The sequence below is a fragment of the Neolamprologus multifasciatus genome, chromosome 22, assembly GCF_963576455.1.
Source record: "Neolamprologus multifasciatus chromosome 22, fNeoMul1.2, whole genome shotgun sequence".
NCBI classification, from domain to species: Eukaryota; Metazoa; Chordata; class Actinopteri; order Cichliformes; family Cichlidae; genus Neolamprologus; species Neolamprologus multifasciatus.
In genome coordinates this window covers 18622880-18649423 of record NC_140459.1, presented here as the reverse complement: position 1 = coordinate 18649423, position 26544 = coordinate 18622880, and the positions used below count along the sequence as shown (strand labels likewise).

The 26544-nt window shown below is 41.6% G+C and overlaps 2 protein-coding genes across 2 annotated transcripts; one reads left to right on the top strand and one right to left on the bottom strand.

Annotated features, from left to right (window-relative positions):
- Nucleotides 1-1441: 1441 nt before the first annotated feature.
- susd5 (sushi domain containing 5) lies at nt 1442-17403 on the top strand. Its single transcript, XM_085149603.1, has 5 exons — nt 1442-2336; nt 4380-4557; nt 11133-11242; nt 13029-13217; nt 14134-17403. Exons 1-5 carry the CDS (start codon nt 2240-2242, stop codon nt 15996-15998), a joined length of 2439 nt encoding a protein of 812 aa, XP_085005729.1. The 5' UTR covers nt 1442-2239; the 3' UTR covers nt 15999-17403.
- A 1088-nt stretch (nt 17404-18491) lies between these two features.
- On the bottom strand, nt 18492-26046 carry crtap (cartilage associated protein). The gene is made up of 7 exons (XM_085149613.1): nt 25486-26046; nt 24176-24325; nt 23517-23688; nt 23319-23447; nt 23069-23214; nt 21853-21936; nt 18492-21323 (listed from the first exon to the last, which is right to left on the bottom strand). Exons 1-7 carry the CDS (start codon nt 25945-25947, stop codon nt 21255-21257), a joined length of 1212 nt encoding a protein of 403 aa, XP_085005739.1. The 5' UTR covers nt 25948-26046; the 3' UTR covers nt 18492-21254.
- Between the last annotated feature and the right edge of the window lie 498 nt (nt 26047-26544).

The window sequence follows — 26544 nt, the reverse complement described above, 5'->3', positions numbered from 1 at the left end:
ACCCCCCCCCCCCCCCCCCAATTAATTGACATGCTGTTTAGAGAAAACAAGCAGCTCCACTTTTCACTGTTCTCTTAGATTTTTATATTAGACTAATAAATGAGTGAACTCTGTGAGGTCTAAATTTGCATCAGTGATGACCCCGATCCTACCGTAACCTAACTCTTTGCAATCAAATTAAATAACTTTTGCTCTTCAAAAAGGTTCTCACAATGACTTATTTAAAAAAAATCACTTTAACTGGCATGCAGGTACTCATTTAGTTTTCCCCTCAAATTGAATTTCTGAATTCCACAATTTATGAGAGTAGTGTTACTGCTGGAGTTACAGGCTTAAATGAAAAAAGGTCATTAAAATAAAGTTGGCATGTCTTTGATCAATTATTTCGTGGTTGTAACAATGCTTCTTGCTAATAAATGGGATCCCTCTGGAAAGTCTTTTTATTCCCCCTTAAATAAAAACAACACACTGTAAAAAAAAACAAACAAAGCTTTTATGCAGACTTTCTATGAATAAAGGCACTGCTATTTTTCTGGAGAATGCATTTGTGGGTTGAGCAGCAGAGTTGAGTGTGTGGGTTGCACCCATGAAAAACTTGCCAAATCTTTCCTGCCTGTGCCAAACACCTTATTCTGTGACCAACACAACCACCATAGGTGACTTGTGATAAATGCTGCATTGAAGAATGGGATACTGTCCCACAGCAGTGTGTGTAACCAAGCTGGTGGCCAGCATGAGGAGGAGGTGCCAACCTGTTGTGGCTGTGCATAGTTTTTCCACATGGTACTAAGGTCCATGTTTGTTAAATGAATAAACTGTTAAATCACCAATGTGTCCTATTTCTTCAGACTTCAGACTCTTCATCCAACCCAACAAATGACACCAATCAAGAGTCAATAGCAGAACAAGCTGCTCAACCCACTAATGCCTGTTTCTTACAAATGTCCCACCATTTGAAGGGGAAATAAGGTGTCAAAGGTGTCAGATTTATTGCCAAGAAGCATTGTTACAACACAGGAATAATCAACCAGACACAAAATTCCTTACTTTTTGTGCTAAGTTTAAAATAAAAAAACAAAAACAAATGTCCTTGCATGCATTTAGCTCCAGTCAAGTGCAAACATTGTTACTTACACCTTACTTCATCAGTAATAACAGCACATCCATTTTTCAATGCAATCTTACTTTTGAACTTTATTTAAAGAATAAAGCAGTCTTTACAATTTTTCTAATATCGCCTCAGATTTTCTGATCTGAGTTTGAAAACCTGAGAAAACATCCATAACTCTTAGATAAACGACATCCACTGTCAAAACTGTGTGAGATTGACCATTAGTTACCAATTTACAAACTCCAGACTGAATTTTCAACTTCCAGATATTTAAGCCGTCACTTGTAGATGAGCTTTAAAAGCTGACTAGCAGGAGAGCAACCGTGCTGCAAATAACACCTTCCTCACGGATGTGATTAGATGCAAAGGGATATTTCCTGTGTTTCTGTTTACAAACACATGTGCACGCGGCGATAGCTTTTATTTTTCTAGACAGTAACGTGTGTGTGTGTGTGTGTGTGTGTGTGTGTGTGTGTGTGTGTGTGTTATCTTCACCTGCAGATTCACTGAGACAATGCCTGGATGTTTTTTATGCGCTCGTGTGGGCCATTTGTATTTATCTCCCTCACCAAATGGGACGCGCACATCCACACTCGCACGAGTGCAGCTCCAGTACACCTTAATCAAGATTATTATGGTCTGAGATGTGTTTAGTTTGGGTATACAGGTCCTCTATTTGTTAGAGAGTGTTTAATATCATCGTAAATGTACACTCACTCATAGTTTACAGGCTTTTATTTACTCCAGCTCATAAACACTGAGCAGGCTGGATCCCTTTTAATCTTCAGCCAAAGTTTTTCTCTCTCTCTCTTTCTTCTTTGCCCACCTTCAAGACACTGTGGCGTGACGTCGCCTGTTTTCTAGCGGGTACATGCGAGTTTTCACACAGGTGCTCCATCTGCTTGCCAGTGCGACTATTTGGGGCGATAACCGCCTCGCTCCTGAGCAGCTCTGTTAACATCCTCACTTGTTAACAAGCCCCTTACCTTCCCAGAGCCAACCTCTGCCACCCGCAGGGAAATAGCAGGAGTTTGCTTAACCCTGCAAGCCTGTAAATACAAATTTTTGAAGTTTTTGAAAACTTTTTCTTTTCTCTTAAAAATAAGAGTTGACAGTTAGTGTACAGCTATGGACGGAAGAAAAAAGATGCTGGATCGCTGTTATCACAAACTGCTGCTGTTTGGATGCCTGGCTTGTCTTCTGGTGACTGTTGTAACTGCAGACGGTAAGTAAACATTTGAAATCATTGAAATAACCTCGTTGTAAAATTATTTTCTGATCTAATTTTGTCCGTTTGCTAAAGCTGTGGTGGTGATGTGCGCCAATTACGCATAGCGCGCCAGCAATTGGCACCAAGCCTGTTACAGTCAAAAAGTGTTCTAAAATAAATGTTTAATGGCAAAAGAGACAATTACACCACACTATTTCTCCCGTTAAACCCGCACTTTGTTCTTTGGTCTAAGCTGTGTGAGTGGTCTGCTTTGTCCAGCAGTCATTCTCAAACCTTTAGAGTGCACGAGAGAAGATTATTTTTTTACTGCTTTGTTGCTAAAAAGTTTTCTCTTATATCATTTTCAGTGGCTGATTAGCAGGGCTGGCTCTAGCCCTTTTTATGCCCTAGGCAACTTTAGATTTTGGTGCCCCCTCGTGGATCGATAGCTATATAGGTTTTTGAGAAATTTCATTTAGTGCAGGCGAGCCCTCTAAACAGCTTAAAAAAGATGCTTCTCTTCCATGAAGCTTAAGGTTACTCGATACACTGTCATAATATCTGAGATATTTATTAAAAATGAATAAGAAGCAGTCCAAATTGCATTCTTCTTTTATTTGTGACTTTGGGATCTAAAGATTCAGTAAATGCACAGAGAATAATTTATTTAGAGGAACCTAAATGTAACTAAATGTGTTTTCATTGTTACAGTTGTTACAGTTTCTGTCTTATATAGTTATAGGAAACATCCTTGATGACACTCCTGCATATATGGACCAAATTGAGGAATGAAGATAGAAACTTAGGATTGACAAGAAAGAATATTGTGAACTTAATTAAATGGGTCAAACTTTTATTGACAATAAAACAAAAGTGATCTTACAGCTGGTGACAGTCACTGACTGTGACTGCTCACCTGTCTGAAACGTAAAAAACTGATAAAAAAAAAATTGTTAACACCATCAAAAATTATTAATAGCTATACATAATTACAGAAGTGCTGCTGTGTCATCTGCTGCAGCTTTTGCCACAAGGTGCGGCAAAAGGACACAAATGCAGGACTCATAAACAGATGTGTCAAAAATAAAAACCAACTTTCATTAAAGAACCAAAGTCCAATGAGGCAAACACACCAAGAAATCCAAAATAGAAGCAAAACACACTCAAGAGCAGGTGAAACAGATGCAGATGGGGGAAAATGAAACGCAGTGAGGACTAATCAGGGGGAGTGGAGAAAAAAAGAACTGAAAATAATTAGGGACAGCAAGACAAGGGAAGTAAAAGCAAATACAAAATGATAAATGACTGTCAAAATAAAACAGGAAGTGATAAAACAGGGATAGAAATTTAAGCATGATGCACAGAGACACCAGGGACACTAAACGAATATTGAACCATGAACTTAAAACAGAATAATCGCTGTAACAGAATCATACAAACAAATGACAATATGTCTCCGTCTACAACAGTCATCAAAACTGAGGCTTTAAAATAAAGCTGTCTTTGAACACGCCTCTGCAGATAACTCTCTGAAGTTGCAAGTATTCAGTAAACTCAGAAGAACGACTATAAGCAGCAACTTCAGTTCCCGTGCACAGCTTGCCTCACCAGTGCCCTCCTACAGCCTTTCAGCAACACATTTTTAGAGAGCTTGTCTGGCAGAAAGCCTTGAAGGAAGACTTCTCCTCTGTGCCAGATACAGCTTATTTTGGTTTATCTCAGAGTCATGTAAATATTTCAAAAACTTAACTCCTGCGATTATGAACCTGGAGCACATTTCTGTCCTGTGTTACTGGACAGCCGTGATGTGAGAACGGGGTGGTAATGACAGGACCGGTATGCCGCTGTGATCGCTCCTGCAGTCAATTAATGATCACAGGGGGGTGGGCAAAGCAGATCCTTGCACATCCACGACTGCGCCGCTGAGATTCACACTCACGAGTGAAGCTTTAGGAAGTCCTTAAAGATATTTACTTCCATTTACTACACATTCTGCTATTATCCTGAATTTGTTTGTATAAGATGTTATTTAATGTTAATCTCCTTGCATTTCCTCAGGTCGAGTGTTTGTGCTGGACCTGAGGAACTCCTCTGACCTGCAGGGCTTCAGCGATGCTGAGCAAGCTTGTGCCTCGCACCGCGGCCGCCTGGCATCAGTAGAGGAGCTTCGTCACGCTGTGGTGGAGTGCTACTTCTCCCCGTGCACCCGCGGGTGGCTCTACGGGGGCTCAGTAGGGTAAGAATAGCAGCTGTCTTCAGAGGAGATGTCAGAGGTCATTATGGTGTGTGTGCGTGAGACGGAGGTTTCGGGAATGGATGAAAGAGACAGGAAGTAAAGAAAGCGAGCGGGGAGATAGAAGAGTGACACATTTCAGGGGGAAGGAGAAAAAGCAGAGAGAGGAAGCAGAGAGGGAGAAGGACTCCTCTGTTTCTTCCTGGAGGAGGAGGGAATTCTGAGATGGGGTGTCATGTCGACAACTGCCTCCATTTACACCTCTCATCTCCACGGCAACGACACTCACAGCTTTCAGAACAGAGCAGATTTGGGCCTGGAGGAAGAGCGGTACCCGGTTTGCTTAAATGGAGATGAAGCTGACAAGTGGTGATTATAGAGCAATAAAACCTCATGAACACTGTTACTGCTACTATAGTATCCTACACTGCAGCTCCTTATAGAAAAATGTATGAAGAGTGTGAAACATGTTCCTTTTAAATGGGTGCAGACACCTGGTGAACACATGCCTGCTTTTAATGAATAATAGTTGAGATGCTTTTTGGGGTCCATTCACAGCAAACGTGCTCTTTGTTTGACCAATAAATGGTTAAGTTGACCCTGAAATTCTTGGTGTATGTAAGCCAAAATCAAAATGATTATTAATGGTTGTTCTAAATGACACGACTTCGAGTTCATTCAAAACTTTTAAGTAAAAATCCCCCTTTTCTCTCAGTGTCAAGACGTTTAACTGCACATTTTATCTCAGTACTAGAAAAAGAAGTTCAGTGTCAACAGGCTGTCTCAGTCTTACTACATGATAAAGAAAAGTTGCTCTATTTAATGAAAGAAATCTGTCAGCATGACAGAAATGTACATAAATCTACAAATTATAAAAAGTTCTGGTAGCTCATGGCCCAGACTGTCCTATAATTATAAAAGAAAGAGTTATAAAGTAAAATCCTTTTTATTGATTGATTGATTGATTTGTAAAAGCTTTTATTGTCCTGTCATTTAACTGTTAATCTGTTACTCTAGTTTAGTATGAAAGACAGTGGGGAAAGTCTTCATCATTGGGACAAAATGTAGTTAAAACTCCAAAATGTATGCCCTCGATCACATTTTCAAAAAACATCCAGTGCGGCCCGGGTTGGCATCTCTGCCAGGCCAATTCTGGCCCCCGGGCCTTATATTTGACACCCCTGCTCTACAGTATATTAGAGACTATAAAATACAATTAGTCTGTGAGTGCTGGGGTTCTTTCACAGATTTATTGAACCTTGTTTTTTTTATCAAGGTTAAAGAAAACAGGTTAAGTGATGTTTCTCTCTGTTGGTGTAATGTGTGAACAGTGTGTCCTGGGAGGAGGCACAAATCCCTTGGCGGTTGTGTCGGGAAGGGCATTTAGCATATCCTGCTGTAGTGACCCTTTGTGAATAAGGGAGCGGCCGACTATTCCACCTACAGGGCTGGTCAACCACAACGAAACTCCCAAACTGGAAACTTCGTTATAAAAATGAACGGAGACTTCAATGAAACAATTGAGAAATAAAACCTACATACAATAATATGCTTGTAACATATCTGGTTTTATATATATTTATATACCGCTGGCTCTGTACATGTTGATCAGCGGACATCAGCTTTCACACTCTTACTGTGTTTCACACTATATCACCCTGCTACCACAGCTCCGTCTGCTGAAGTCAGGAGCTACACACCTCACGCCTCTCCTTTTGGGACGGCTTATTCGAGCAGTGACAATGACAGACGTGGAATCTGACGTATATTCAGATACAGTGAACGTTTCCTGTAACTTTTTCAGGAAACACAGACAACCTTGGTCTGTGTTGGAGGCAGAAAAGCACCAGAATGTTCTTCTAATATATCAGGAAACACAGAGTCAGAAGAAGCAGTCCAACAGCTGAAGGTGCTGCAGTCATTCAGACATTATGCGCTGATTATTTATGGGCTGTGAATTTACAGAGCGTGTGAGGGAAATACGATTCACAGGTGATTCATCCTCCTCTCCTGCGTGGTCTTCATCATAAATAAATCATCACTCTGAAGCGTAGCATGGTGGTTCCTGATATATATCTAGCTCATCAATCAATGTTAGTTAAAGGTAAAAATACATTGATTGCATTGTTTTATTAATGTTTTTGGTCTGTTTTTCTTGTCCCTCCATCCTTTTGTCTGTTTTTTTTCTGTTTTGTTGCCCACCTTACCGCACACACTCCCACTGGTTGTGTAAAGGCCACCCTCACCCACTCCCTCACTCACATATTGGTTGCTTAGATGAATAATTGTGTCGTTGGTGTGTGAACTGTGATGGCTTCCAGACTGGCGTCAGTGCCAGTTAACCACCTCAGATGTGTATGACATAAGTCTGTAGGTCTATTAGGAGCTTTAACAAGTGCCTCCTACGCTGACTCTTCCACCTTAACATCTTCTTCTGACCTGTCAGTCATTTTGTATCTCTGTACACCGTTATACAAGAAAAATGAATTAAGGCCGTTTCATATGAATGCGCGCATACTTCTGGGTGTTCCCTGTAGCAGTCACGCACTGTCAGGTGATGGATTCTTCTCGGGCACAGATACCTGCAGGGATGAAAGTTACATTTTTAAACAGTCGTCAGTGTTTTTGCCTCTTTGAGTGCTTTCTCTGTGATTTCTGTCTTCTTCTTTTCTCCTTCAGACTCTCTCCCCCATAAAGCAAAGCTAACATGGCACACGCATACAGTCTGACCTGCTCCACTCTCTCACTGCACTGCTAGTAAAGCCTTTATCAGGACAGTACGGTTGAAAGATGAGGGGAAACCTGGGAGAGAGAGCAGGAGGAACACGTGCAGCAAATACCTTAGGATAGATTCAGACACGGGCCTCTGCAATAGTCTTACAGTTTATGGGTCGCCTGTTCAATCTGGTGAGCTAAACTGGCACCCCTGCTAGTTTCATTATTTCCAATTAGTGATGCTTTGTTTAGATCAGATGCACACACTTGTGCCGGGCCCAGTGTCTATTCTATAGAATGATTCTTAGTAACTAATATCACCAATCAAACCTGCTGTTAAAGCTCATATTTCTGAATTTTCCCACAGGACTGATTGCTACTGCCAGCCTCTGTGGGAACATAATCTGATTGGCCTTGTCTTATCTGGTGTTTTTGGATGATAAACGGGTTAATAATGTGATTATGCTGCAACATAAATGGAGTATTCACTCAGCTTTAGTAGCTTCTGCAGCTTGTAGGAGCTGTGCTCATTCAGTCCCAGTGGAATACGTGCTGCTTTATGTCCACAATGTTATGACTTCTCTATTTGAAGTTGGCTGTAACCTAAGGCTTGTTCTCTGGGAACATCTATCCATAATGTATCAGCGTGGGATAACACTGTGCCAAAGGCTACAGCTGATACTGCAACATTTCTGAGTCATGATGTGTGTTCCTGGACCCTGATGTCATACTGCAATAATATTTAAATGGGCAACAAATCAAGTGGTGGTGAATAAACTGTGTGCGCAGTCAACTTTCCCACATGCGCACTTAATCAGAGGTACAGCCTTAGATATCAGGGGTGGAGGGAATATGTAGAGGAATGTTTCAGTGTTAATTACAAGTTAATGACCTGCATTCATAATCTCCCAGAAAAAAATACAGAAATAAAGCCCAAAAATATATATAATACTCAAAACAATGCATTGTATTCAGAATTCTACTTTTGAAGCTGCTGGTGATGGAGCTAGCTATTTTTTACATATTGTTTTAGTCCACTGGTTCCCAGCATGCTGGTCAGGCCTGTAAATAAATGATGGCAGACTGGTAGACTGTAAATAATTGATGGATATTATTCATTGGTTTGCAATCCACTGCTTTGAGACATTGTGGGCAGTCTTATCTTGGCTTTTTTAAAGTGAGGTGAAGGTCTGACTAAAGAACCAAGAGCAGCTACACAGCCTCACTGTAGCCACTTGTCAGTTACAAGTAGGGATGGGTATCATTTAGGTTTTATCCGATACCGGTGCCAAACTGGTACTTTTGAAACGGTGCCGGTGCTTAAACGGTGCTCGAACCGGTGTTCGAACCGGTGCTTAAAGAATGGAAAACACCAAAAACCTCTCATGTTCAGCTGTTGTTTTGTAAAAAGATAACAATGTTAGCCTTTTCTGCAGCTATGGGGCATATATGGTATCACTCTTGGCTGGAAGCAGTGCTTAAACAATGGAAAAAACACAAACTTTGTCCAAAAACCTCTCATGTTTAACTGTTTTCCAATTTTTCTTTGGTCATTTTAGCCTTTTTAGCCAGGGTGAAGGGAGTATCTGCCATCAAACAAGAAGACAGCCTCATGCAGTGTTTGCTAGTTCACCTTACATGCATTAATTTAATAATGTGGTTAGCCTACTCAAAGTAAATTACACACGAACAACATTAAGCTACTCACGCAGAGAAGAACGGCTGCTGCTGCCATCATCATCATTTCTGCTACACTGGCAGGGCTAGGGGCCAGGACTCTCCTCTTCGGGTTCTTGGGGGATGTTGCAAACTCTAGAGTCCGATAACAAGCACCACACCCGCAGTAGGTACGGTGCATTTCTCGGCTTTAAAAAAACCGCTACGCGTCGCCAGGTGTTTCATCAGATTCGAGGTGTTACCTCCTTTGCACAGTATCACCTTAAAGCACTTGTTGCAGGCTGCTGAGTTCGCATCTTATGCTGTGAAGTACAGCCAGACTTTTGACCGCTTCGCCTTGGGCGTTTTTAATCTGTAGCTCTGCTCTAAAAGAACGTACGTACCTGGCCCCGCCTACTATCCTTGGAAACGTAAAATGATTGGCTAGAATCTGAAGTGTATCACATCTCAGGAAAAAAAAGCACCGAAATGTGCACTGCTTTTCGGTCTGGTTACTACCGTTTATGTCAGAACCGGTACCCTTCCCTAGTCACAAGGTTGCTATAATAAACTTTTCATATCTTCTCAGCAAACATTTCAACGCTGAATGACTGTAGCGATAGTTCTTGTTCACGGCTGAAAACTAGTTCAAAACTAAAAAGCAAACCCGATGTTGGAGACATGACCTCGACACTAATTCGAGGTACTTGTTGAATGTTGCCTGGATGTTTAAAAAAGATAAAACTTGTGTTCTACAATCTTGTTATCACTTAGATGAAACAATTAAAAAAAGAATCTGATAGAAAGAATGAGAAGAAAAATAGCACCTCAGTTCTGTGGTCATTTTGACAGCAAATTTTGATTCAGTTTTATTAGTAGTTTTTAGATTAAAACATTATTTAGTTTCAGTCGACTAAACACCGTAAGATTATCGTAGATTAAATCTAAAGTGGATTCAGTTGACTAAAATGTAATGCGTAAAATTTTATCATGTTTTTACTGGTGAGAATTGCTCCAAATTGTTTACAAAGCATCTAATTTTCCTTGATATCAAATGCGATTGTGTCAATATGTCTCCTCTTCTCTTACTCCCAGTCATTTGTTCACCTGGGAGCTAGTCATCCAAATGTCCATGTCCCACCTTACTGCATGAGGAGATTACTTGTGTCTGTTACCAAACTTCCCACTTTTCTACGCAACTTAATTAGTTCTGATTGGATTTCGTTATTATTCATTGACAAAAGTGTCAATACATTTCATCATAGCTTCTGTCCTCATGAACTGGTTTATGATATGTAATTATTTTATCTTTTAATCAGAAAAAGAGGTTGTTGTGATGAATATTATTGTTCAATGAAATTGTCACTTTCTCAGCTGTGAGTCAAACTCTTGATTTCACACTTTTGGGCCCAGCTAATTGGCTTCTTGCTCAGGAATCAGCAGGAACCTGGGTTTAAGGATGGTTGTAACCGTCCAACATATTAAGTTCACCATGCTCCAGTGAGTTAGTGAGAATTTAGTTATCCATAAACATGCAGAAAAATGCTTTAAAGTGTCTTTTTTAAATGCTCCCATAATCATAAATGATTATATAAGTTGTCTTTAAAAAACAAAAAAACAAACAGATGTATTTAATTCCTTTTTTGCAATGAATGCACTAATCTAATCTATATTTATCCCTCACTAAGAGATGTTCAAGTCAGACCATCTCTTTGGGAGTGCAAACATTAACATCTTGTCCAGGTCCTCCTCAGTTTTTGGAACTGAACTGCAACCAGGTTTGACCTGGGAGATGATTTCAGGGTTTAAGCCATGTTTGCTGAATTACTCTATTGAAGTGAACATAAGTGTTCTGATAATGCTAGCAAGCTTTATTAGCAAACTGTGCAGGTACATCACACACGGACAGAAGAGCTCAAAAATACTAAAATTATAGTAGCTAAAACTAAAGCGCAAACCTCTTTGGAGGTAATTAAATAGAATTAACCAGACGATCACTAAATTAAGAATGCTCAAAATGTGCACAAAATATAGCACAGCTGTTACAAAGAGAAAGAATAGCAACAGAGACCAACAGACGCCATTATGAAATGCTCCTCTATAGTCAAGTCAGTGTTATGTCACGTTTTAATTAATGAGAATGTGAACATGTAACTTGATTTTATGCAGTATGGATATCATAGGCGTCACTGTCTGTTTATTTCCAGGACCACAGTGTGTAATGTTGTGGGCGGTGTGCTGAAAGCTGTAGAAGTGAGGACAGAAAATGGCACAGAGGACGCAGCGCACCTGGACGCCTTCTGCATCAAAGACAAAGGTCAGCAAACCCACACGAAAACATACACAGTACGTAAGGATCGTAGAAGAGGAATGGTAGTAGCAATCAGGACATGAATGACTCAGGTTTGTGTGTGTGTAAATGTAAATGTGATGTGAAACAGCTGGATCCATGAATGTGTGTTAGTTCTGATGCAGCTGAAACTAAATGACACACATCACATCTGGCACATCATTTCCAGGTTTTGGATCAAAACGTGGAAGATTTCTCTAGTCCATGTGCCACACACCCTGAGGTTGGCACAGACACTCTCTGCTGTGGGAGCACATGTGAACATTTCACATCCATTTGATACAGGCAAACCAACTACACAGCTTATTGTCTAGTTATGGTTGGGTATATTAAATACAGGATCCCTGGAGGCACCATTGTCAGGGAAACCCACTCACACGGTTACACTGAACTAATTAAAAATTCCACATTTAATCTGAAACACGTAAAAAGAAATTGCACTACAGCCTATAGTCAAAATGTCTTTTTGAATAACCATTTGAGGAATTTTTAAACTTTATTTTACATTTTAAATCATATTTTAGTTCATAATAAACAATAAAACACTTGTTATTAGAATTTAACAATATATTATGGATATAATGCAAAACAAACTGTATTGATCCATCCATTATCTTTAATTATCTTAATTATCTAAAGTCAAGTTGGCAGCAGGGTATCCCAGATGTCTTTCTCCCCAGCCACACTTCCCAGTTGCTCCTGGGGGATACAGAGACCATCCCAGCACAGAATAGATACATAATGTCTTTAGCAGATTCTGAGTCCACCCTGGGATCTGTTCCCAACTGGTGCCCCTGAAAAACCTTCAAAGGGAGGCACTCAGGAGGCATCCTAACCAGAAGCTCGATAACCTCAACTATCTCCTTTCAAAATGCAAGTGCAGTGGCTCTACTCTGCGATGCCCACAGATGTATGACCTCCACACCTTCTCTCTAAGGTTAGCCAACCACCCTGTGGAGGAAACACATTTTGGCCGCTTGTTTTTGTGACCTCATTCTTTCAGCCATTACCTGGATTTCATGACCGTAGGTGAAGGTTGGGATGTAGACACAGAGATTCTGCTTCAACAGTCCGGTATAATGTCTTCATTACTCCTGATGCTGCATCAATGCGCCAATCCATCTCGTGCTCCACCTTCCCATCACTTGTGAATGACATCCCAGGATGACTGGATTCTCTTGCTTGAGGCAGCCTTCCTCCCCATCGTTCCACTGTTTTTCTGGCAGAGAACCATTGCCTTGGATTTGGAGGCGCTGATTCTCATCCCACCTGTTTCTCACTCGGCTGCAAACCGCTCCAGTGCATGCTGAAAGTCACGCTCTGATTAAACCAACAGAATCACATCATCCACAAAAGCAGGGGTGCGATTCTGAGGTTCCCAAAGCAAATACCCTGCTCAGCTCAGCTATACCTCGAGATCCTGTACATGAAAATAAAACTAGGTTCAGAGACAAAGCATAGCCCTGAAAACATGAAAGGATGCAGAACTTTAATATGCATAGTTATCCACATCAATATCCATGAAGATTGGACCAGTTTCAGTTTCATATTCATACTTTATCCTCATGTTCTTAAAATTCACATAATTCTTTTACATAAAAGCTTTTGCTTCATGTCCAGAATTCATTCGTTCATTCTTTGTCTTTACAAATGATAAGCATTGGTTGACATTTACAGAGAACACTGTTTCCTATGGAATAAGTATAACAGCTCTATTACTAAATACGTGCATCTATATGCTTGTTGCTGATAGATGAGCCATGTGGAGACCCCCCATCTTTTCCTAATGCACGCCTGCAGAGTCACTCTGGGTCCGAGATGGGAGATGAGCTTCTGTACACATGTGTCCCAGGTTACGTGATGCCTGGTGGACACACAGCCTTCAGCCTGCTGTGTGACAGCTGTGGGGAGTGGTATGGACTGGTGCAGATTTGTGTTAAAGGTAAGAGGCTGTTGTGGTCAGAGCTTGATTCTTTGTGCTTGAACAGACTCTCAGTTGTTAGCTGGGATGGAAATGGAGTTACTGGTGCTTTAGCTTGTGTCGCTAATCCTTTATAAAGGCAAAATGCATGGCCTGTGTGGATTATTAGCTAACAGTTAATCGTGCTTTTAATCTAAAGCAGTCGTTCATAAACTTTCCAAGGAAAACTACTCTAGATTTTAATTTTCTTACAATATTGGCAGCTATGTTTAGTTAATGGAGCCTCTAAAAGGTCTCAAATATCTGTTTTCTACCCAGACATTTTGAGGTCCAGCTTTGATCATAATCTCAAACCATTTTTTTGTGTTTCTGATTTAAAGAACTGGCTGTGTACCAGGGGAACTGGTTCAAGAGTGACACTGACATTTTGCTGGTTTGGAAACAAGAATCAGTGACGTCAGGGTCTACCAACCCAGCAGCCAGATTATGTTAGCTCAGTATGATCAGTGGAAACAGATGGCAATAGTTGGCTCCAGCTAAAGGTCTCAAAATCTATCCAGCAGTGCCACTAAATGTCATTGAAAATACACCAAAAAAAAACAAAAAACAAACATTTTTCTTAGGTTTTGTGTAGGTTTTATTTTCTATTTCTTGGTAGGATGCTGTGACTTTTCGGAGCCTTGGCATCATTATGAAGCCACCAAAGAGTGGAGCAGAGAATTTGCAATGCCTATCTACTGGAGACTGCCTTTGGCATCATATTTAATTAAAAGAGGTGGCATTGACCTGAAATCACTGTTTCTCAGTTTAAGGGTTCATAATCTAAATATTTTGGGAACTTTAGCTAACTTTCTTTGAGTCATAAAATAATAAATAATAAATGTAGATACTCGATCTGACTTGAAAATTTACACATTTCTATTTTGTCTTTCTGCAGATGAGGTGAGTCACACAGACTACGAGGACAAGTTCACAGATTCCTACATAGAGGCAGAGCGCCAACCTGAGACACCATTAGAGGCTCATGGCGATGTACGCGAGGAAGTGTATGGAGCTGCGTACCCACATGGAGAGATGAGCGTGGAGCAGCAAGAGACAAGTTTTAGAGCCAAAGCTGAGGAGGACCATCGAGACCTGAGCAGAAAGCGTAAAGTGGGAGGAGAAGTGGCTGAAGGTAGTGAAATATTTGAAGGAGCTTTAGTTAAACGAGAAAAAAATGAGGAACGGGCTGGTGAGGACTTGGTAGGTCCTCGGACGTGGCAGCAGGAGAGAACTGAGGTGGCCAAGATTGATACAGTGGAAGCCACAGAAGCACCCGTCTCTCTTCTCTCCCAGAAACACATGTTCTGGTTCCCCTCTGAGACCTTCCAGGAGGAAGGACCTCAGGTCTTCATCAATCCAGCCACGCAGGCAACACAGAGAACCTCTGTTGACCGATCTGAGGAGAGCATTGAGCACACGAGTCAAGAAAGGCCCTATCGTCAACATCCCGTTGATGCTGATGATCCTGATCATGAAGGAGATGATTTTGATGATCCCGACACCAGCCGCCATAATGACCAGGACGACATCCTTGAAGATGACCACCATGACGATCAAGACGGCAGCCACCAAGAGGAAGACCACAATGAGCACAAGAGGCAACCAGCTCAAGATGAAGATTTGGACAAAAGGGAAAGCCATGAAAGCTATGACGATCACGAGGAGCATTATGACATGGGCGAACATGAGGAGGACCGTGATCGCAAGGAGTACGACGATCCAGATGATACTTACGACGGACACAAAAGCCAGGAGGATCATGATGATCATAATGGAGAACATCATGAGGTCTCTGAGGAACATCTAGACCATGATGACCATGATGACCATGATGACCATGATGACCATGATGACCATGATGACCACGATGACCACAATGACCGTGCCATACATTATGACGACACCCATTATGCTGACCTTGATGATCACGATGATTTTGGACACAAAGACGCTGAGAGCTATGAAGATCACGATAGCCATGAAGATGATAGTCGTCGGCATGTTGTTTTTTCTGTGGTAGCCGATAAGCGTCAGAACGTCACTCAGAGGGGAGCAGAAGGAAAGTCAGCCACAGATGACACGTGGCTGGACGGTTACCCTGTTGTTTTCAAAAACGGTGACTCCGTAACAGAGAAGGTGAAACCAGAGGATAAAGACAGAAGGAGATTTTTCAAGACAACACCCAGACCCACTGAGGTAGAAATTCCTAGACCTTACACCAGCTCACCCAAGGAGCAAGAGTCTCTCACCACGGTGCGTGAATTCGAACTAGGGGTTTTAGAGGAGGTGCGGCCTGACTCCATCGGGACCCCTTCCCCCGACCTTCTGGAGCCTTCAGACTCTCCTTCATACTCTGAGACTGGAGACTACAGCACACAACAAGCAGTTCCCACCGACTCTTGGATGGCTGACCTTACCGATCATCCCTTCCTTGATCATGGCCCAAGCCCTCCAGTGCACAAGGACGGCTTCGTGCTCAACCTGCCTGGTGAGACTGGGGAGAGGGGAGAGCAGGAAGGGGAGATGGGAGAGACGATCTGTGTGGATGACGCCTGCCCTCCCCTCCCTCCGAGCTCCTCCGGTCGAGGCCCCACTGTGGCGGCCATTGTTGTGGCGATTTGTGTCATCGCAACTGCAATCATTGTTGCGGTGTGGTGTTACCGACGACAGCAGCAGAAGAGTTCGGCGTATGAGATGAATGGGAAGGGCCAAAGTCAGGCCAGACAGGGCCAACAGATAGAGATGCAGCAAAAGGTGTAGGGGCGAGAGGTTGGCACAGACACTCTTCCTTTGGGAAGGATGGGAAGATTCAGTTGAAAACTGTTGATCTTAGGTATAAACTTTAAAAAAGCTAGCACAAAATATTGTAATGATGCTTAACATAGTGAAACTTGAATGAAACAAGATGGCAATAGTCCTGTCACTTATTAGTTCTGAGGAAATCCACCAGTCCTTGTATGTTAACCATGATTTTTAAAGCTCTGGCATCTACCTGGACATAAACCAGGCTGGATTCAACTCCAGAAGCTGAGAAGCGAGACTTTAAAGATATTAACATATAGGAAAACCACAACATGAGGCACAGCACTGCCTGAATATAGGAACTGAAACTTCATTCTCCAAAGTTCTTGGACATTTTGATGACGATTTCTTGCTGTTGTTTTTGTTGAGTGCTTGTATTATTGCTGATGTGCATTGTTTGATATTCTGTGTATTGTGTTTATGGAAAAAAAATGGTGTAGTTCACCACAGGAGCGTTGTCACAGACCGTCAGAGCAGGTTCGCGGCAGGATATGAAGAGTACTGAGAGGGGTGAGATGAAAGAAAAGAGGCTGGTGAAAGGTGTAAATAAGAGGTGGAGCATGATGGGAGAAATATTTCTTGTCTGTGTTGGTTTTGACATTCAGCTGGTGAGACATAAAGAGGCATCCAGATTGCAGACTCAGCCACATGTATGCGTGTGCGTGATAGTGTGCGTGTGCGTGTTGCAGGTCTGTGCAATCCGCCAGCTAGCAGTAAATTATGTTCGAAGGTACCGACCGAGGAAGCAGAGTAGATCCTGACATCAGTCCAACTAACCACAGATTAAACAATGTGGTGAAAAAGAATCACAGCCTCAAATAAATACAGTTTACATAGAGTTTAAATACAATTTCAACGCAGCCAAAAGTTTAATAAAAAGTGCATTTAGATTTTCAAATGATCACAAATAGGACTCCACTGCCCTAAAACAGAGAGATCGATATACACTCAAATACCACTTTACATCCCTTTTGTTCTAAAAGGACTGTCTTAATTCTTCATGGCATAGATTCAACAAGGTGCTGGAAACGTTGCTCTGAGATTTTGGTCCATATTGACATGACATCATAACACAGGTACTGCAGATTTATCGGCTATCCATGATGTGAATTTCTTGTTCCACCACATCCCAAAGATTCCCTGTTTGATTGAGATCTGGTGATTGTGGAGCCAATTTGAGAACAGCTGACTCATTGTCACGTTCAAGAAAGCGGTTTGAGATGATCCGAGCTTCGCGACGTGGTGTGTCATCCTGCTGGAAGAAGCGTGCACGGGGACGAACATGGTTGGCAACAATACTCATGTAGGGTGTGGTGGGGAAACGGTGCTCATTTAGTACTAAAAGGCTACAAAGTGTGCCAAGACAATAGGGATGGGTACCGGTATCCGGTGCCATGATGGCACCGGTTCTGACATAAACGGTAGTAACCAGACCGAAAAGCAGCGCACATTTCGGTGCTTTATTTCGGTGCTTTTTTTTCCTGAGATGTGATACACTTTGAATTCTAGCCAATCATTTTACGTTTCCGGGGATAGTAGGCGGGTCCAGGTACGTACGTTCTTTTAGAGCAGAGCTACAGATTAAAAATGCCCAAGGCGAAGCGGTCAAAAGTCTTGCTGTACTTCACAGCAAAAGATGCAAACTCAGCAGCCTGCAACAAGTGCTTTAAGGTGATCCTGTGGAAAGGAGGTAACACCTGAAATCCGATGAAACACCTGGCGACGCATAGCGTTTTTTTTAAAAGCCGAAAAATGCGCCGTATTTGATAGCTTGCTGCGAGACCTCACACCGAGCGCATCTACTGCAGGTGTGGTGCCTGTTATCGGACGAAGAGTTAGCAACATCCCCCAAAAAGCTGAAGAGTAGAGTCCTGGCCCCTAGCCCTGCCAGTGTAGCAGAAATGATGAGGATGATGATGGCAGCAGCAGCCGTTCTTCTCTGCGTGAGTAGCTTAATGTTGTTCGTGTATAATTTACGTTGAGTAGGCTAACCACGTTATTACATTAATGTATGTAAGGTGAACTAGCAAACACCATCATAGCTACATGCGGCTGTCTTCTTGTTTGATGGCAGATACTCCCTTCACCCTGGCCAAAAAGGCAAAAATGACCAAATAAAAAGTGGGAAACAGTTAAACATGAAGTTTATGTTTGTTTTTTTCCATTGTTAAAGCACTGCTTCCAGCCAAGAGTGATACCATATATGCCCTATAGCTGCAGAAAAGGCTAACATTGTTATCTTTTTACTAAAAAAACAGCTGAACATGAGAGGTTTTTGGACCAATTTTGTGTTCTCCATTCTTTAAGCACCGGTTCGAGCACCGTTTAAGCACCGGCACCGTTTCAAAAGTACCGGTTTGGCACCGGTATCAGATAAAACCTAAACGATACCCATCCCTACAAGACAATGTCCTCTACACCATTACACCACCAGCAGCCTGAACCATTAACACATGGCAGCATGTATCCATGAATTTTTATTTACACCAAATTCTGATCCTATCATCCTAATGTGATAACAAAAACTGAGACTCAACAGACCAGGCAACAATTTTACTGTCTTCTCTTGTCCAGTTTTGGTGAATTTTGGCCTCAGTTTCATGATCTTACCTGATGAGAGTGGTACCCAGTGTGGTCTTCCTCTGATGAAGGTCATCTGCTTCAAGGTTTGACACCCTGTGCAAAACTTGGTTGTAACGAGTAGTTAATTGAGTTACTATTGCCTTGCTATCAGCTGTCACGTTCTTAAATCACCTCTTTTCTCCATTGTGATGCTCGGTCTTAACTTCAGCACGTGTTTGCATGCCTAAATGCCTCGAGCTGCTGCCATGTGATTGGCTGATTGGATATTTCCTTTAATGAGGAGTTGAACAGGTGACCGGTGAGTGTACACACACATATAATGGCGAATGTGTCATAAGTCATTACACTATGAGCAGTTACAGAGGACTGGACTCTGGGAATATTTGCTCATGTCTGAGTAGATATCAGTGTTGTGACAATTTCTGCCAAACAGAAATTAATGCATTCAGGATTTTTAAAAATACTCTATCATTCTTTGTTATCGACGTGCCATCTTTCCATATGTGCCAAATATTTAGAAAATGTAAAAGAGCAGATGTAAATGGATACAAATAGTCACGTTTGTGGTCAAATTTCAGTGTTTTACAGTAGGAATTAAATAAAACAGTATATAAGGGTAAGAGCATGGGAAGTGATTATAATTATTGTCAACAGGGACCACTGATTAATAAAAAAGAAACTTTATGGTAAAGAATTTTCTTGCATAATTTCAAACTCAATAACAAACTGATTTACAGGAAATATCTTAATCTGTTTCCTTCATGGTGTCTGAAAATGAACTGACATTAATGTGGCGAGGCCATGGGGAATTATTAAGTACCTGCCTTCTGTGAGTTTCTGTGCATATGATCTGTGACTGTATTGACTCGCTGTACATACGACAGCATTACCAGTGTGTGGAAATACCTTGTTTCATGTTTCACAGGTGGCATTACAAACCACCCCTCATATCTTACACAGGGTACGCTCATCTCCGCGACTACCTTTTACTTCAGCTGTGATTACCGCGACTGTACTCGCCCACGCCGTAGGTTATCAAGCAACGAACTCTGTGGCGAAACAACAGGTTTGCCACATGAACGATGCCTGAAGAAGGATCATAAAAATAGACGTTGTTAAATTAAAAGTGTGACTAGTTATTTGCAGCATCGTCCTCTCAACCTTATGTGATTTATGACAAGATGAAATGTGTACTGTATGTGTCTTCACAAAGTTAAAATAAATATGTGGTATAACTCTGGCTTCTAGTTTACTTTTGCTCTGGGTCAACTAGATGCACTAACTTATAGGAATCTTCAGTTGTTATCTTTCTTTAGTATTCACAGCGGACTCGGCAAAAGATGTTACTCTGTCCTTTCGTCAGGACATTTTTAATGCTTTTGCTTCTCCAAGCAAAAAGAAGCAGAAGACAGAAATCGGTGGGATGAACTACAGCTGAGGAAGAGGTAATAAAAGAAACAGGACAGAAGGAGAAGGCGAAGAGTTGGAGACACACAGTAATACAGAGGGAATGTTCCCCTGTGGGTTTTTAACATCACCATGTGACAAACTGCACAGAGACTCAATGTTCAAACATTATTAAACACCACAGTGTTTTCTCTGGTGGGCTCTCTGCTCAGCTCTCCTGTCTTCTACCTCTGGGTTTCTTTATATTGGGGTTCCAGTTAAAGACCAGTGAACTGGAAACGAAGAATAGCCGAGTAATTAACATTTAAGTCACTTTTAAAACAGATATAAAAAAATTGTTTTTCCAGCTTCGATACTGGGATGATTTACTGTTTGTCTCATGTGGTGAAAGAGAATCAGAATGGTTGGTAGGTTTACATCACAGTTTTGCAGAATTTCTGAGGGTCTTTAAAAACTTCTCTATTGACATTTGGACACTCCAGTCCTTGTACCTGACCTTTATCTGGAGAATGTCTGTTGTTTGTTAAGTGGCTTAACACAGACCCGTGAACCATTTAAGCACAAAGAGCTACCTTACTCAAGGGATGAACTTAGCAAAGAGCCAGTTTTAAATTGTCTCTTTAGGCACTTTTTTCATTTGCAGCCTGTCGCTAAAGCACATCATTTGTTCCCATTTCTTTAGCTGAAAAATACCAAAGACAACACAGCTTGACAGACATAAAGTAGTATTTTTTGACCAGCAGGGCTATTCCCAAAGAGCTATCAGTGAAAAGCCTGTCATATCTCAGCGTGGTTTGCAGTGTCTCCTTGCAACTTTGAAGAACAAGTGGAGGACAAAATTAGAAGTTGCAGGACTAAAAATCTCTCTACAGCGAGGGAACAAATCCAGCAAGGACCTGACACAGGATCTGAGAGATGCATCTGTGCCTTCAGTTGCTCTCAGTGGAAGTGGCAGTTGTTTTATAACATCACTAAAAAGGCGTGATTATTGGAAAGTTATTTTATTGTAAAAAAAAAAAAATGTCATACTTGTGTGATTCACAGTGGAGAAATTCATTAATAAAAAGATGAGACAAAATTTTCTTTAAATTATTAAGCCACTATGCTGTATGTCCACTGAACAGAATATTAATGGGCACGCAGTAGGAAAGTAAAACAAACTCGATCAACCACAGACTGTAAACCCCGATAAATATAAAAATTGGGAGTGTTTTGTGTTGTTTTTCAGTGTTTCAGCAGAATCTTCTCCTCATCCTCATCCAGGAACTCATCTATAAACTCGACCACCTCCCCCTGCAGACACAAACACGAAAAAACAATGACACAGAGACAACAGACACAGAGGCTGTTTTGTTTCAAAGCGAGGTTTTTTCCACTAAGTGGATTACCATTAATCCTCACACTCGCAGTTTTATCTGTGATTTCTCATATTCTGCATTACTGAAGAGATTACAGTCAGTAACTGAATAGTATTTACCACATACAGCATGTAATCCTGGCTTATATGTTGGCCTGATGGCCACACTTCCTGTGCTGCAGTATAATAACTTAAAGAAAAATGATGCCACACTGCCACCTCACGGCTGTCTGTGATATTGCAGTCTAATAAACACTGGACACATTGTACTGAAGGTCATCATGTGACCAGCCTGAGGAATCCAGGGTTTTCCCAGTTACACAAGGTCACAGATGCAAACAGTGCAGTCCAAACTGTGCTTTAATGGGAATTATGTATTTTTATTTTTATGGATAGACTGCATCTTATGTTCCCTTCACTTGACCTAAGATAACCTCCCGCCTGGAAAGATCCTTTGATACAAACCTCATCGTCGCTGGCCAGACGCTGTTTGGAGAACTCCAACATCTGAAGCTGCATGGTGGTCTGATTGTAGTACCGGACTGCCTCCTGCAGGACAACAGTTAAAGAAATGATGAGTGTCAGAGAGACCCAAAGACTCAAAAGCGGGGAAGAAATCAATAAGCCCTCTTTAGGATGTGTGTGTTTCTGTGACAAAGCAATAAACATTTTATAGGAAGAGTTATACTTTTTTTTATTACTGGTATATCAAAAATACATTCAGATGGCCGCCTGCCCTCAGCTTAGTTCAGTCAGAGGGTTCTTCCTGTTAAAAGATTGTTTTTCTTTCCTACTGTTGCCAAGCGCTTATTCAAAAGGGTTCGTTTAATTGTTGGGGTTTCTTTGTATTATTGTAGGGTCTTTATCTTACAATCTAAATCACATTTAGGTGACAGTTGTTGTGATTTGGTGCTATATAAATTAAGTTGAATTAAATTAAACTTTGTTCAATAAAATTTTACTTACAAAACCTTCTGCTTTCTTGGATGGGCTGTTAGAGAAATTACCTGCACAAAAGGTAAATGCTACAAAATACACCAACACCACAATCATGACTGAAAGGTCAGCTGTGGTGAAGCCTAGCAGACAGCTGCTAACTATAGCCACCTCTGTTGGCCACAACCGTAATAATGCAGAAGCATTTTATTTCCCAGGCAGTAAACATGCTTTTTAACAAGGTAGTCCATGGCGCTAATCTCACTTTTAGAGCCAATCTCAAGTGGCTGCTGGAGGAACTGCAGTTTTTGGCACTGATGCATTTTTATAGCTGTTTTTAACAATAAACCTGCATCTGGCAAATGGCTTACTATATGAACTTAATTAACATTAAAGGCTGGAAACAGGGTGGAAACTTCCAGGATTCACTCATGGGCACCTGTGAAAATCAATAACAACACAGATACCCTGCAGTGCACAGACTTATGCCCTGCTAAGCTTCATATTTGCCGAACAGATCTTTTCAACAACTTTTAGGTAAAAAGGTTAATAAACATGCTTCCAAAAATGTGAAATAAGTCCTTCAGGGACTTGTCATCATCATCATCATCATCATCATCATAAAAAAACCCATAAATAAATAAAACAAGCTTTTTGAAATAAATCCACAATATGCTCTCCCAGGCTGAGATGCATCAATCAGGTGTGTGCATATTCTGTGTAATTAATTCTGAACATCACTCACTGATCTGGGGAGGAAATCATCATCTATCAGCTCCCACTTGCTTTTGTGGAACCTGTAATACTCCACGTTGTTCTTCATGACTTCATCATTGGGGTCAAACAGCAAGTAGCTGGTTGCACACGGCACTGCGTTCTTCAAGTCATTCACTGAAAGCACAGTTAAAGTCACAGTCAAACTCCAGCAAACGAACCTCAGAAATTCGAAAGAGAAATACTTCTCTGCTCAAAGCTGCCAGCTGAGTACTACTCACGCTTGTAGTAGGCGAACTGCAAGTAGTGGTACATGGTGGCCACAAACTTCTCAACAACATAACCGCCGACAACAGGTGTCAGGTCGCTCTCACACCCGGCCTTCCTCTCCAGCACTTCCATGTAGTGGTCTGAACAGAAAATAAGTTTAGGCCTTCAATAAACAGTCATGACTGCACATGAGATGGACATGAGCTGACCAGCTATCGAGGGGTAGAAGTCTTTAAAATCTCTGATGTCCCTCGGTCCCTCAGACGCAGCCAGACACTCGTCGTAGACCTTGAAGAAGTCCCTCAGTGCCAGCTCCATGTCTGACACCGAGGTACGGAAGTTTTCGCCATTGTACGCCCTCACGGCACGTATAAATAAGGTCTGGGATACCACAAGAAAAAAGGATTTGAAAACACAATCCAGAGTGTTAATGCAAACTTTGATAAAGGACTCAGTATTAATCATTTTCAACACTATGATTATCTTCTGTCTGAAATCTTTGACAAGTAATGGTTGCAGACTCTCTTTTTCCACCTTCCCACGCTTGTATTTTACATAACAACACTAATAAATATCAAGACATATGAAATTTTGTAGCGTAAAGTAAAGTGGATGTAACCACTAAGGCCCTGCCAAGGATGCCTTAAAGTACTCAGACCAAAACTGGCAAGTTCATATTCCCACATATGCCCATTTGACCTGCACGACCACAGGCTGCTTCCACGTCAGGGCACCCACAGAGCCAATAACAGAGTGGGCTGCATGCCACATGGGAGTGACGCCTCTTGTGGTTAAAAGCCTCGAGAAATCAGAAAGGATCAAAATGAAAGCGTGCCTCACTGTGTTTAAAGCATGTATCTGTGCCTACCTCGTAGGATTTGGTCTCCAGGTCTTTCAGGTGGTCCTCGGCTCCAGGCAGACTCTTGTAGTAGGCCATGTTTCTCTGCATCATCTCATCATCCGGGTGTTTCAGGAGGAAGGTGTGGGCAGCAGACACCGCCTTGGCCAGGTTGTCAGACTAGAACACAAAAACACACATTAGAATGATTTGTTTTTGTGCTGGTCAGTAAAGAAACCACACAAAGCCTATGGTACTAACCTGAAATTAAATGAGTGTCACATGCAGCAGTAGATTTACTTGTAAGAGTGATGTCATTTATCAGTTATCAGCTGATGTTTGTCTTCACTTATTAATCTGTTTAAATCACCAAAACTGACCACAACTTATATTGTTGGCAGTGTGCTGACCCCTGTTGTTTCCTCATCACTGACATCTGCTTCTACTTCAACTGTATATAAAGCACTATAATTATAATTATAAATATAACTCCATACAATAAAGTTGAATTGAATTGATATATAGTAACTATATATTTATTACACTGATTCCAACATCTTTGATATAAAGATGATATATGTGTTATTAATGTCTGTGTCACGGTGTAGTCCTGTAACTTGTATATGTAAACATACCTTGTCAGTAAAGCTGATTCTGATTCCTCACACACATCTCCACTCTCATGCACACCTTACTTCACGCTCCGTTACTGCTGCATATTTTTTAATTATTTTAGATTAATAGATTACTTTGCAAAACAGGTGCAAAACAATGTGTCTTCCCCCTTTTTTGGCATTGCCCTAGGAGCTTAGTTGTGGCAACTGGGAGTTCAATATGATGTGATTACATTAATTTCCATTAAAATGAAACTTTTTGGTGACCCCTTGGGCCATGTGGAGGAAATCACCAGCATGGAAATGTTAAAAATACAATAACTATATTGACTAACACTTCCACATGGGATCATCTGCGTTTGTCATGTTTCTCAGCTTCCTGAACTATTTCTAAATTTGCTTTAACAGTCGACTTTCTGTGACCATGCTGTGCGTGTAAAATAGACGATTCTAAGATGTGCAGAGGAATAAGAACCGGCGCCTTTATCGGTGTTTCTTTCCTTTCCTGTCCTTTCCTTAAAAATGGACCATAAACCACAAGAGTTTAGTTCATACAGCAGACCCCCAATTGTGCATCCGTGGCACGTAGATGACGTCAAAACGCACGTCGGGGAAAAAATCACGACCATAGTTAAATAAACCATTATCACTGGGTAAAGAAAGTTTGAGACTCCAATCTCATTTAGGGGACCCCTTCGAGGCCACCTCCTTATTAGTTCTGCTTACTTTGAAGTAGGCATATTGAAGGTATTTGTACGGCTCCCTCCTCTCAAATTCATCTATAGTGTCCCGGCTGGGCATGGTCTGCCTGAAAGCGGGTAAGCCGTGTTTGCAGCGCTTCAGGCACTGCGCTCTTTTCATAACGTTTCCAAACGCCTGCAGCTCTGGAAACTCCGCAAACCTCTGCTCGTCCTCCAGCCTCACGGAGCTGCAGTTAAGGTTGCAGAAGGCCTCGCTGTCCCGCAGCAGCCGGTAGAGTCGCAGAGACACCTCCATGTACTCCACCGTCTCCTTCCACTTCTCCCCGGTGTACTGATCCAGTGCATATTTGTAAGCGGACTCCAGAGGCATGAGCTCATGCCTGGGGAAACTCCTGAAGCTGTATTTCTCATACTGGGAGTTCACCACGGAGACGAAAAATGCGATTAATAAGGCAGAAAAAAGCTGGGAAGAAGTGGAGGTAGCCATTTTTGAGGCTGGAAAGAGCTGGAAGGGTAGGCTGTTGAGCGTGGGTCTATAGGCCCGCCTCAAGTTCCACCACGTATCCACACAAAACCTCCCCTCCCACGGGCACGGGGCTGGCAAGATCGCTCCGTCCAGTGGGAGCTACTGGAGGTGCTCCTCCCATTAAATTACAAAAGTAAAACTTTACAGTTCGAATTTTTCACAGTACAACTGAAAAGCCGGGCTGAAAATCTACATTTCATAACTTTTATTGGGAAAAGCATGAATTCAAAAAGAGTGTATTTTACCCGAAGGGTATGAGTATTTACCGTCTGCTTTACTTTTTTAAAATATTTTTTTCACATTTAAAGCTTGAACCTCTTTCTTGCCTAATTGAATCCCCGGTGAGATTGTCCCCCCTCCACCTCTTCTCCTCCCACTGCCACGTAGAAACATTCCTGCTCTGTCTGCCTCCCCTCCAAAAACCTGAACACCACCAACATAACTCTATCTGTGCGTAAAGTCAGCAGCAATCGTTATGCGTGCTGCTTATTCTTACACTTTGACTATAAATCAGAGGCGTAGCCAGATATGCAGATGTTCTTTTTTTTTATGGATCCA